Source organism: Pomacea canaliculata, linkage group LG7, assembly GCF_003073045.1.
Source record: "Pomacea canaliculata isolate SZHN2017 linkage group LG7, ASM307304v1, whole genome shotgun sequence".
Taxonomy (NCBI): Eukaryota; Metazoa; Mollusca; class Gastropoda; order Architaenioglossa; family Ampullariidae; genus Pomacea; species Pomacea canaliculata.
In genome coordinates, this window is record NC_037596.1 from 25,591,573 (window position 1) to 25,604,753 (window position 13,181).

Sequence of the window (13,181 nt, forward strand, 5' to 3'; positions counted from 1 at the left end):
TACAGATTTCAGTAGTTCATTTCAATTTTTCATGAGGGTAATATTGATATTATGATAGGTATAGCCTAGGAATTATTTATTATTTTATTTCTTAAATCTTTTACTCCAGAAATTCTTAAATTTTCATAATTGTCATTTCACTGCACACTTATTAATAGGTATGCTTGTTAATTAGGTTAGGGCTAGAGAGCCCAGACGAGGAGGAAGAAGACGACTTTAGATGGAAATCAGTGCAACTAGCAGTGCCAGCAGGACCATTGCCAGACTCATTGCAACCACAAGTGGAAACAAGCGTTTATGCCCACAGGTAAATGCACTAACCACCAGAATATTGCCCCCACGACGTGAGCACCCCAGTGACCAACGTAGTGACTCAGCAAGGAGTACAAGAGGGGACAGACCTCACAACTGCAGCAGTAAAAGGCGGTACCCAGAGAGTGTCTAATGAAGGTAATTCAGACAATTTTATATTATGGGTTACTTTTCTTGCTTTTTGTTTTGCCTATTTAATTCCATTCACAATCTGAAGTTGAACATAGTGTTGGTTATACAAGTTTCTTACTGCCTCCCAAATCACCGTTGATTGGCTTCATTCACCTATAAAATTTAATTGTCCACTTTTGCTCACAGTGCTATGTTCATACTGTTGCAGCATTTGCCTGGCTCATTCTGAAACAAGACAAAGAATTGAAAGTGATGCTACAGGAAGTAAAAGATATGGTGATTCATTCACTGATAAGCAAAGACCAGCCTGCTCCAGCAAAGGATGCCTGAATGTTGCCAGAAGATTTGATCCTTCCAATTAGAACACAGCAAGAGCTGTTGGAACTGGATGGACGCCTTGATGATGATTCCTTTCATGAATTACTCGTAAGTAAAGCAGATGTCATTGTTAAAGCCATGATTGAAATGATAATCTGTAATAATTTAGGGGAATTTTCAAGCATAGCTTGACATTTTTGAAAAACTTATGTTTTTATAGGGAATTCATTTGAGAATGATCAGTTCTTGTCAATCTATCATACATATATAGTGTGGAACACAATAAGTCAAATTTTAAATCCAGTTTCAAAGGGTTTCAGCCTCATAAACTTTATGGTTATTGGGGAAGGAAACATTAAATGTCAGCTTTTTGTGAAAGTTTTCAGTTTATAATTTTTGTATGGCCCTTGAATTGTAAATAATTAAAGCCATGTATATTTTCACTACACCCTTTCTTGTTTATGATGTGTGGCCTACTTTTGACAGATATGTTTCTTGTGTTCTAATGATTTGCAAATCAAAAGCCTCTCCTGCAACGAATGCAAAGGATTGTGCGAAAAGAATCTTGCGGCGACTCCTGACCGACATGGTTGCTCGGAACTATAACTGGAAAGGACAAAAGGGAGAGATGTGTGCTTTCAAGGGACTGAAGGTGCAGGCCATGATCTACAGTAAGTGATGATGTATACATGTTAGTGTATATTATTAGTAAAGGTATAGATATATGATATATTGTCTACACATACTTTGACAAAAAAGAGAAGTGCAGATCTAAGTGCTTATTTTTGTATAACATGAATTGACATTTTTCATTGCTAGCTCTACAGTTTAAAATTATTTGTAGCTCTTGTCAGTATTAATTGTGCTTCTATGGGTGAAACTAGCGTAAAAACGGAAAGACATGGGGAACAAGCATAAGCACCATAAAACTGAAACAATATGTATAGTGTGAGACTTCTTTAGTCCATCTTTAATCTATAAACCTGTAGCCCTTCTTTAATCTACAAATCCCATTTTTGCTATCTGCAGAAGCTGTACGGAAGAACCGTGGGTGTATGGAGGCTTCCGATAAAGTTAGTGCATCACAGAGTGGAGACCAATGCTTCAGCAGACAGTGCTGTTCCACCTGTCCGTCGTCCTTCCAACCCAGCTGCCATCCGCATCAGAGAGCGACGACTCCTCTCCCAGCGACAGAGAAGTCTAGAGATATACACGTAATGTCTACGATGACTGCAATGCCACCTACAGCCGCCGAATGCCAGTACTGGTCACATAGCCATTCGCTTCCAACGGCAACAGCAGGCAGTCCTGACAGTCCTTTGTCACTGGCTCTCCCCCACGCTCAAGAGCTGTCTCCCACATATAACACTTCTGTGCTTTTGCCTCCTTTTACTCCTCTACACTGGCATGTATGCCTAACTTTGCTGCATAAGGAACATCAGGCTTATCACCAAGCCACTCTTGACCCTAATTGGGACGCTTGCTGAAATTTAGCAACAATGTCTCATATTTGAGATATCTAATAATTACATATAAGAAGGTTTTAGTATGTTAAAATGAAGGCATGTGGATCTGATAGTGTTCTAAGTGCATTTTTCGTAAAGCCGCTTTACCAGACATACATGAACTTTTAATTGTTCAGCCTTATTTTACGGTATGGAAATTCTCATATTATTAATTAATTGGAATGATATGTCCCTTGTAGAAGGGTAGAGATGATAATGTGCATGTTGTTATCTACAACAGGGTAACTGTACTTTTTGGTGTATTTTGTACATCATCCAATTGTATTTACAATTCACTGTTTTTTTGTAAATCTAAAGGTCTCTAAGTTTAGTTTTAGTTCCTTGGCACTCTGCACGGAGCACAGTGCCGCACCACCTCACCTTTAAGTATTTGAAATTGAAATATTTAAAAGTATTAATTTAAGAAAAAATCCTATGCATTGATTTGTCGGTGTTTAATTAATTCATATTCTTTTTTCTCTTTTTTGGGTATCATTTATTCATTTTTATCACAAATGGTCACCATTTTGTACTTGCTATTGTATAATGTAAATGTCTCCTGGGTTTATTCCCAACAACACGAAATATGTTTTAATTAAAACAAATGAAAATCTTCTCTGTACATCCTTTTTGCCATGTTTAAAGTGAAACTGCAGAAAGTATGTGGGAAATGTGGAACATTTAAATTAGTTTAAAAACATTTTAAAAACGTTTTAAAAACGTGTCATGCGAAACATTTAAATTAGGTTTAAAAAACATTTTAAAAACGTTTTAAAAACGTTATAAAAATGTTTGCAGAAAACGTTTTAAAAACATTAGTTTGATGGGCATGATAAACGTTTTAAAAACGTTTTCTGCAAACATTTTTAAAACGTTTTATGTAAACATTTTAAAACGTTTTTAAAACGTTTTTAAAACGTTTGCATGCTATCTGGGTTATTTACGCCATGAGCTTGTCATAGGTCACAAAGGTGTCACGACACAGCTGGAGCTAATGTTTATTATATATCATGTGTTTCTCATGTGGCGTGCTTTTGTCGTGTTTGTCACACGGTGTGTGTTTGCTATACGTCACCTGTTTCATGAGCTTAAACATCACTTTTTGTCACAGAACATGCTTTATGTCACGTGTTCGACACACATCAGGCATGTGTTATATGTTGAGCTCTTGGTATACGTCACGTGATCATACGAATGTGCTTGTCATACCTCAGCTGGATTCAAGTATTTTTCCTTATATTTCGTCGAGATTCGAGCAAGCCATATACAAGAATGTCTGAAAATAATACGAGATTACAAAAAAACTAAAGGAGAGCTTTAAGAATTTTCTTCTTCATCATCATCATCATCATCATCATCATCATCATCATCATCATTATTTCCTCATCATAAAATGAATCTCCTCCAAATCGAACGCATTCTTCAGCGTCTAGGCTACCAGTCGACGAAAAAGCCATTAGCCAAAGTTTACCAAATATATCAGTGCACAACACACGCTCAAATAATTTCGAATAAATATTTCCCCGAAAGCTCTCGACTCTCCCATCTAACCCGCGCAACATGTGGGGAAGAAAGTGCACACACTTTCTCTCTGGCACTCATTGGACACGACCCAAAACACCCGCCTCACCCATCTCAACAGACCCCAAGACACGATCCTGGCAGCCTGTTCCAGACAATGCCCTCTGACCTCCATTCCCCACTTCCCTCCACCCGGCACAACCTCGGCCCGAAGCTCTCTAATAATGCCAATCATAAAACAGAAACCACAACGCTATTTAACAGACCCTCCCGCTTCTGGAAAATCTGAAGGCAGAATGGGGACCTGTTCTGAAAGGACCTACCTCAGAGTCCGCTCAGGGGCTCGGTTCCAGACGAAAAGAAACGAGTCACGAGCGAAGCAGAAGTGAATGGGGGAAGGATGGAAGTGCAGAAAGAGAGAAAGAGCGGGAGACCACCAACAAAGATACTAATGTCTCACAAAACAGTATGAACCAGTTAGCCTGTCAGAGAAGGCCGTACATAATCTTTGCCTGTGCGATGGGAGGCAGTGGCCAAGAGTTGGGGTGGGGAGGGGAGAGAATGGTGGAAGAAGGGGAGGTGACTGACTTTTTGTTGGCGAAGGGGTGTTGCCAGCTAATGCCGATTTGATGGCATTCTTCTCGCTAGCGAAATGTGTCAAAAATCTGAAGACGAAAATAGATTGGCTGAATTTTGGGTAGTAATAGGGGTGGGGTGGAAAGAATACCACCCCACCTAACCCCCGTCTGTTCGTCTCGGCTGTGCCAGAACACTCCCTCCTCGTTGCAGAAGTCAACCTCCATTTCCGTGCAGTCGACGGTGAGCCTAGGAATGCAGGTGGTAGGTGTTGTAGAAATGAAGGAGGAAATCCCGACTAGTCGTTGTCTCTAGTTGATGATGGTGCTGTTCCTATTCTTCTATTACACCCCACTTCTCCACACCACCACCACCACCGTTTCTTCTTCGTTAACACCATGCAAAGCAAGGAGCGAGACAATCTCAGCAAAAGTTACAAAACACTTTCGCAATAATAAAGAGGGAGATAACTCACTTAATGTTGTAGCTCCGTGTTATTTAAATTTCGTTGTGTTTTCTATGTTGCATTATGCTTTAATAAAAAAAAAAAATTGTAGTCGATGATAGCTAGCATCGCGATAGACTGGCTACAGTGGAAGGTGTGAAAGACTGTTGACCAACTTTAACGGACAAATCGCTGGGAAAAAAAGTTTACAGACTTATATTCTCCTTTCCTTTTTTTTTCATTATTTATTTATTTTTTATTCCCTCTCCTGTTCGACCGAAAGGCTGATGGAGGACTAATTAGCATATTGCCCCGGGTGTCCCATTTACTGTATAGTCTTGACAATAGTTTGTGAGCGTGTCTACTTAGTCGTTTGAAAAAAAAAAAGGGAGCAGGGGGAGAAAACCCGACAAAATATCTCTTCACTTTGTAAGACCTGTTAAGGGAATAGTTTTTCTTTCATGCATTTTAACGAGTAAAGTTATTTGAAAGGTGGGTAACAGGAAGGTTTTCTTCCCCCAAGTTATTCGTAGTTGAGTGATAAACTGATAGAGCATCGCAAAGCTGTTAAACCAACCCAAACAAACACACATACACACACTCTCTATCTCCTTCTTCTTTTTCTCCAGTTACGTCACGCTTCCCTACCCCGATAACCTGCCGTGGTTTGCATGCTTTTCAAAAAATTAAAAAAAAACAGCTTCAAACATCTTTGCTAACATCTGACAACAAATCTGACACCTTTCTTCAGCGACGTGTCGCATTTCTGTCCCCTTCTTTAACAGCTTGCTCCCAGCCACTCACGTTTCCGCGGTGTGACAAGGTTAATCTTCAAAGACAACAGTCCACCCGGGGTAGCAGACGGATCCTGGGCTTGTATTCATGGACGTCGGTTAAATCATCGACGTTAAAGTTAACGACCGTTGGTTAGGGAACCAACGGTTAAATCCTAACCGACGTTAGAACTAGCGGCACATTCATGGGCAAGAAAGCATGCTGGGTTACTAAACCGACGGTCTATTTTAGGCACTTGGGATATCCCCGTCACTGCGCATGCGTTTACAGATCCCCGAATCAGTTCAAACATGGCGTCCCAGAAGAAAATGCGTAAATCAAATTTTTCCCATCGCGAAGTGATGGTTATGCTGGAAAATATTTTAGAAAATAAGCGTACCATTATGTCAAGTATTTGCTCGATTTGTCAATAAGGACAAAATAAAGTGTGGCAGATGATTGCCGAAAAAGTTTCCTCTTTGGGAACCTCAACACGCACCAGCGACGAGGTGCGTGAAAAATTTTATAATTTAAAGAGAGAGCATAGAGCTCGAGCTTCTGCAAGAGAAAAAACAGGAAATGGAGGGGTCATTGCAAAACCCTATGATGACATCCTCGATGCCATTGTGGGGAAAGATACAGAACTGGTCAAGGGAGTGAGAGGTGAGTAAACTTGCAAATGTACACGTGTTGTTTCAAACATAGCACAGTATAGATTCACTGAGAGGGGGAAATAGTACGGCAGCTTGTATTTTTATGATGTGCATTTTTATCTTTTGCGAACCATTATTCCCAATGATCATATAGAAAGTGTCTTTACCAATGCCGAACAAAGGACAAACTTTCTCGTCAACACAGAAGTGATATAGGCTACAGGTGATGGGTTCTCCAATTCAATAAATTACTGATCAAGGAAACTTGTGAATTTATTTCTTTATGCATTTATTTCTTAAGTTTAAATTGTTTTTAAAAAAAATAGGCTTGACAGGCAGTGAAATTCTTTTGCATTTACAGTACTTTTTTCCGGTGTAAACAGGTGGTGGGCATGATATATACAAAGACAGACATACATTTGCATGCAGTGAATCATGTGAGTATCTTTTACTATTAAAAGAGTTAAATTACAGGACTTTGTGCTATCAACATTAGTTAAACGTTCGCTGAGCTGTTGCCTTTGTTGTTTCATTCATGAACCTGTAGACTGGTGATGATGATGACTATTCATAGTCTGCAATTTCTTGTGACAACTGTACAGATTGTACACACTGGGGTTATATGGGGAATATGGGAAAGAGTTCTCTACAAAATTCCTTTTGAGCCTGTGGGAGTTGTTTACAATGTAGGTGATGGTAAGGATTGTAGGTGTCAGTTTAAATTTTTGTTACTTGATGTTTCTCATGTGGTTACTTTAAATATAACTATATACCGCTTTAAGTACACATCAATGTGCATGTAAACATTTATACTTTGTACTTGTGCTGTGGTTGGACGAAAACCACTTAGCAATCACTTGGGACAACTTTTAAAAAAAGACAGTTTCCATTTATCCATCTATTTCATAAATGGCAAAAAGTAGTAAACAACAATAATTACAAATATTTGTTTCATGAAATCCCCTTTTTCACTTTAATCAACAATGCATCCAAGTGTTACAAACTGAAAAATTGTGGTCTTGCTAATGACATAACATGTACACATTTATTGCAGTCCTTAATGAGACCATACTGGAAAATCCAGGAAGCAACACTGTGACTCTGTTGGACCCTTTTCCAAGTGAGACCATAGGCATATATACAGTGCAGAACAGTAGAAGTCTGTGGCTATGAGACATGCAAACACTTTAAAAAAAAAAGACTTTAGCACAGATGTGATTAAATGGGAAGGCTACCATAGAAAGTAAATTCAAAAGTGATGGTTTTGATCTGATTGTACCTGCTAAACTCTCCACCCCAACTGTAAAAGTTTTAAAAGTGATTTTTTTTGCTAAGTTACTTTAAATTTTAAAAACATTGATTTGTGAATTTCACATAGAAATGTTTATTACCTGTCATTTAACTGAAATTATATAAGTTCTTTCACAAATCTATTTTGTAATAAAAACATGTTACATTAAGTTCATCATTATCACTATTGATACAGTATTAGGCTTTTTTAATTGTAACACAAGTAACAAATTTTGCACTTTTCTGCACAGCTTTCTTTTTTGTCCACAAACATTGTCTTTTGTTGCATTTTTAGAGTTTACAGAATTACATTTCCCATTGCAACTGTTTTCTTGCAGAGTCTCCAGAAGTATTGCAAGCAGTTGAGGTGCAACCACTGAATGATGTTGAGGCACAGATCCCATCATGCCAGGCACCTGTGGAACCGCCATCACAGGAGAATGCAAAAGACAAAGCAAAGCAGTATAGACCTAAAAAACAACAGCTGCTCCAGAAAGAGAAAAGACAACGAACAGGAACTGAAGAATCCCCTTTAATGTCGGAATATTTGGAGTCCTGTATAACACTAAACAGGTATAGCACTGAACTGGTAAAACTAAAAATATTGGACCTCAAGCAAAGGATGAAAATTGGTGACACCACAGGTGCAAGTACATCTGCAAGTTCTGAATAAAAATTACTGTACTGTCAATTATTTTTGTTTCATTTTATCAGTGTGGTGCAGTGGTGTATATATGTGAGTACCTTAAAAGTACGTGTTGATCACTCTCTGTCTTTCGGCTTTTCCTGCAGCTGTGCGTGCCCGTTCAGATGCATGTAGGTTGCCATTATCATCATCATCTTCGTCATCTGAAGAGTTATCATTATTGCTCTCATCATCATAAGGCTCAGGGAGATTGAGCCGCCGAGCACGGTTGTGCAACATAAAACATACAGTTATCACATCACAGGCCTTTGCAGGTGATAATCGAAGCTTTCTAAGGCAGCTCCATCTCCTCTTGCATACTCCAATGGCACGCTCCACAGTGGAACGTGTGGAGGTGTGACTATTATTGTACTGCTGCTCTGACCTAGTCAAGGGATTTAGGATTGGTGTTAGCAGCCACGTTCTAAGCATGTAGCCAGAATCACCAAGGAGGTATCCTCTGACAGGCTGATTTACTTGCTCCATGGCATTAAAGATCCCAGATTCCTTTAGGACCCTGGCATCATGCACACTGCCAGGCCACTTTGCAACAACATCAATAAATATCATGTCCCCATCACAGATTACCTGCAACATAACAAAAAATATTCTGTTACAAATCTTAACTCTAAAACCTAGCTGATTACTTACTTTTGTGATATGGGATCTAATTTACCCGATGTAAATAAAAAAATGTTACCATTAATTTTTTTCTTTTCTTTCATAATTTCTATTTATGCTTAAGTCTTATTATGCTGATGGTTGAACGGATATGTGTTGGAAACCAAGTAAAAAAATATGACTGGAATGTAAAATGCATTATATAAAAATCCTGACAAAGTGGTGACTAAAAATAAGACTACAGGAATATTCTTAAAGTTGTTATCTGTTCGCACAGCAAAAAAAAAAAAAACAACAACAAAAAATTATCCTGACAACAATGAAAAGCCAATGAAATTTTAAGGGAAAAAAATTAATTGTACTCACTTGCACATTAATGGAATGTACATTCTTCCTATTTACATACTCGTGCTCGTTTTCGGGTGGACTTTGGATTGGAATGTGAGTTCCATCCACACACCCAAAGACGCCAGGGAATCGTGCTATTCCATAAAATTTTGCTTTCTGAAGCTCTGCCTCGTCTTGATTCGGAAAACGAATCCCCTGTGGTACAAGACTGAGCAGAGCTTGTGTCACGGCACTGATAGTCCTTGATGCTGTAGGTTGGCTCACATTCAATAATTCTCCGCACACATCTTGAAAACTGCCTGTGGCATAAAACCTCAGTGCTAAGCACACTTGTAGCACTGGAGGAAGAGCACCCATGCGGTTCACATGTATAAGTTGGTTTTCAACGACATCTGTGAGGCCCAGAATGTGTTGTCTGCTAAATCTGAACTTGCACAACAGTTCCACATCATCATACTTATCGATAGGGTTAGTTCTATCGCGAAAAACTCTCTCTCTCCTCAAAACACGCCTCTGCCTTGCTCTGAACAAAATAATCGCCGCCATCTTTAATCGTCGGTTTCGCGATTTAACGGCGGGGGTCACCACCTTTAAGTTTAGCGTCGGTTATAGGTCATCGGTTAGCGAAATTCGGGTCCATGAATACGCCGTGTTCGCGCTAACCGACGATTAGTCACGTGACCGGTATCGGTTAAGGCTTAACCGACGTCCATGAATACAAGCCCTGGTCGCGAACACGTTTTATCGACATCGCTCGCGACAGCTGGCAATGCTCGCGTCAAACGCGACAACTGCTTTGGAGACAGTCTCACGGTTTGTTGGTCATGATGCAAAATAAATAAATAAAAAAATAAAAATAAAATGAGAGGGAGAGAAAAAAAATAATGAGCTGCGATAACCTTTCAAAGTGTACCTGAGAAAGTGTGCTTACCTTCAGGTATGCAACAAATTTTAAGTCATTAAGGTGCAGGGATGGAAAATTATGTGTAAGACTAGGTGAAGTGGGAGGAGACGTAAAGGGTTCGATTCCTTTCCTCCCATCCACCTTCCACAGTAAAAGGAAAAAAAAAATACCTTGCAGTCGCCCGACAATCCTGGTATCCTCCACGGATCCCCACGGATTATTAATATGAACTTGACTGAATATTATACTACAATATTTTAGTTCATAATTGATATTCTTACATGTGATAAAAAATAGAAAGTAAATACACGTATAATATTGAGCCATCCTTGACTTCAGACAATCTACACATTTGATCAAGCATGTTGCACTATCCAGGCTAATGGAAGCAGTGCAATTTTGTTTAATCATAAACAGTAAGCTAATTTTTTATAGCTTATTGACCTAAAAAAAAAAAAATAAAACTTTTCTGTTGCCCTATTTTTTTTAAACCACAATCAGCTGAAACGTTTCTTTTCATCATCACGCTACCTAAGAAATAAACTGTAGGTAAGTAATGCTGTAAATAACTTATTCTGTGTTTTAAAATCATGGTTCTCAACTTTTATCAGTAGATACTTTTAACGATTTTTCAAAAAAAATTGATGCAGTTGGTAAGCAGCAAACTCTACGGTTCAGGTCCTTCAAGTCGTCACGAATGAGTTAATTAAACCCTCGAGAAATTGCGCCCTTTTTCTTTTTTTTTTTTTTTTTTTTTTGAGTGGTATATTTTGGAAACGCCTTTTCAAACTTTCAAAAACCAGCATCGGTTAAATTTTCCTGACACGGAATGAAATGCGCCAGTCAGGAGTGGCGGGCGAACCGGCGCGACATTTAACCACACACCTCGATGTTTGTTTGATACAAAAATCATACAGAAGACGCCTCTCTCCTTTTTTTAAACCCCATGCCCTGTAACAAAATAAAACCTGAGTTGAACTGCGCCTATCAAGGCCGAAGCCGTTGGCCCCCTGTCGGCTGACACTGAGAAATGGCTGTTTGTCAACCACGCGGACAATCGTCTACCCAACTTTCCCCACCCCTATCCCCACCCGACCCCACACTCACCCTGGTCCCATCGCAGCTTGGCACGTCCCTTAGAGTGCTCTTCCCTCTTAGCTTACCGCTGCGTTTTTATTTTTTTAAATATGCAGGAACATTCCTGAGGGTCGAAAAGTTTGTCGTCGCCCTCTTTACCCGTACGATGATAATTATTATTCACAAATCAGACTAAGCGGCGACTCCCGCAAATAAATGGCGCCTGTAGGGTAGGGGTGGGGCGAGTGGATTTGCACATGCGTGATGGCTTGTAACAGCAGGGGTTGATCTCATTAACTGTGGACACAACTGAATGGCCCGTGACGGGAAATGCTGCCAGGTCACACCGTGCGTTTAGGTGGAGTATCCTTCCCTTTTCTTCTCCCTCCTTCTCACCCCACTCAACCATCAAAAGAGAGAAAAAAAATCTTCCTCCTTAGTGTGATTTGGTTCGCAAACAACGAAATTCATGTTTATGTATCACAGAGATTTGTCGCAGCTTTGTTGTCAGGTTATTCTAACTTTCATCTTCTGCATCAACAACAACACTCACTCCATCATAAACGGCGCTACAACTTCGCTCGACGCGACAGTTTTCAGTTGGTGTGTACTTGACAATAATGTTATTTCTTATACAGGTTTACAGCACCGCCACTTTTTATAGACTGTTGGGCAGGACTCGGTACAAGATACTATAAAATTATTCCCAACAGCTCCACTCCATTCGTTAGATACACACTCAACAAACACAGAACGACGCCAGCGACACCGACGACAGGTTTGCACATGGATAGGTTTACGTTGTCAAGACCTCGCCCAATGCTGAGACTATATCTTCCCTGAGTATATCTGTAACTGTGAAATCACCGAGCATATCTGTAACTATATGTTCACTGAGCATATCCATGACCGTCTTGAATCTGATTTCTTTCTGTGCGTGATATATTTGTAGACATATATGTCGAGATAGATATATCTCTCTAAATTGAAAAAACACTACCTTGTACTGTGATCAGTCCAGTTATCCAAACCAAAAAAGAAAAAGAAATAAAGTAATTTTGCGCAGTACTAGACCTTTAACAGGTAGGTATACATTACCTGTGGTTCGTGATGAATGGCCGGCGTCGTACACCCCGCGCCAGTACCAGGCAAACACGCGGCCCCTCAGTTATTACGCTCGGCGATTTGTCAGGTGGACTGTGTCAACAAACCTGAGAACTCACCTCAAACCGGGTAGAAGAGTTACATTTTGTCACAAAAGGGTGGCAAACTAAACTCTTCTTGTGAAGTAGAATAGGGTGGGATGGGGGAGCACAAAGGAAAGAATAAGAAATTTCAACCTTTTTGAAAAAAAGCAAATGGAAGTTTGTGCGTGCGCATATGTGCTTGTGTGTGTGTGTGGGCGCGTGTGGCGTATAAGTATGTGAATTCCGCAGTAACACATTTACTACATTACTTGACACTAGGCGGTGTATCTCAACACAATATTCCCCAGACGTTTTACATTTTCTTGGCACGTCACGAGACCCTAGAATAAAACTAAAATGAATTTATATTCTTTGAGAATACCCCTTGAAATGATTTCTTCTTCAACAGCTCGAGTCGTTCTGTCAAGATCAGGGAAGAGTGACACTAATGGGTCAACCTGCTGAGCAGACAGGTGTGGGTTCTCGACGAGACACGCTGAGTATAATGGCACAAGCAGCACGTAACGGACTGGGTTTAATAAACGCAGCCAATACGTCACGAACTGGATTTAAAAAACAGCAACCAATACGTCACGGACTGGGTACAAACCAAACCAACACGTCACCGGGCTGTGCAAAAGACGCGACCAACGTGTTACAGACTAACGGCACGTCACAGACACTGGGTACAACGAGTCTGGGTACAACGTGACAACCAACACGTCACTGCCACAGGGTACAACGTGACAACAACACGTCACAGACACAAGACAACCAACACGTCACAGACACCGGGTACAACGTGACAACCAACACGTCACAGACACCGGGTA

At 40.0% G+C, this 13,181-nt stretch overlaps 2 protein-coding genes across 2 annotated transcripts in view; both read right to left on the reverse strand.

Moving 5' to 3' along the window:
- Nucleotides 1–13,181, reverse strand: part of LOC112567687 (cell adhesion molecule-related/down-regulated by oncogenes-like) — a 206,065-nt gene that overhangs the window by 113,647 nt on the left and 79,237 nt on the right. The window lies entirely within an intron of this gene.
- Nucleotides 7,718–9,876, reverse strand: LOC112567688 (putative nuclease HARBI1). The gene is made up of 3 exons (XM_025244434.1): nt 9,199–9,876; nt 8,271–8,799; nt 7,718–7,942 (listed from the first exon to the last, which is right to left on the reverse strand). The coding sequence occupies exons 1-2, from the start codon at nt 9,724–9,726 to the stop codon at nt 8,272–8,274; spliced, it is 1,056 nt and encodes a 351-aa protein (XP_025100219.1). The 5' UTR covers nt 9,727–9,876; the 3' UTR covers nt 7,718–7,942; nt 8,271.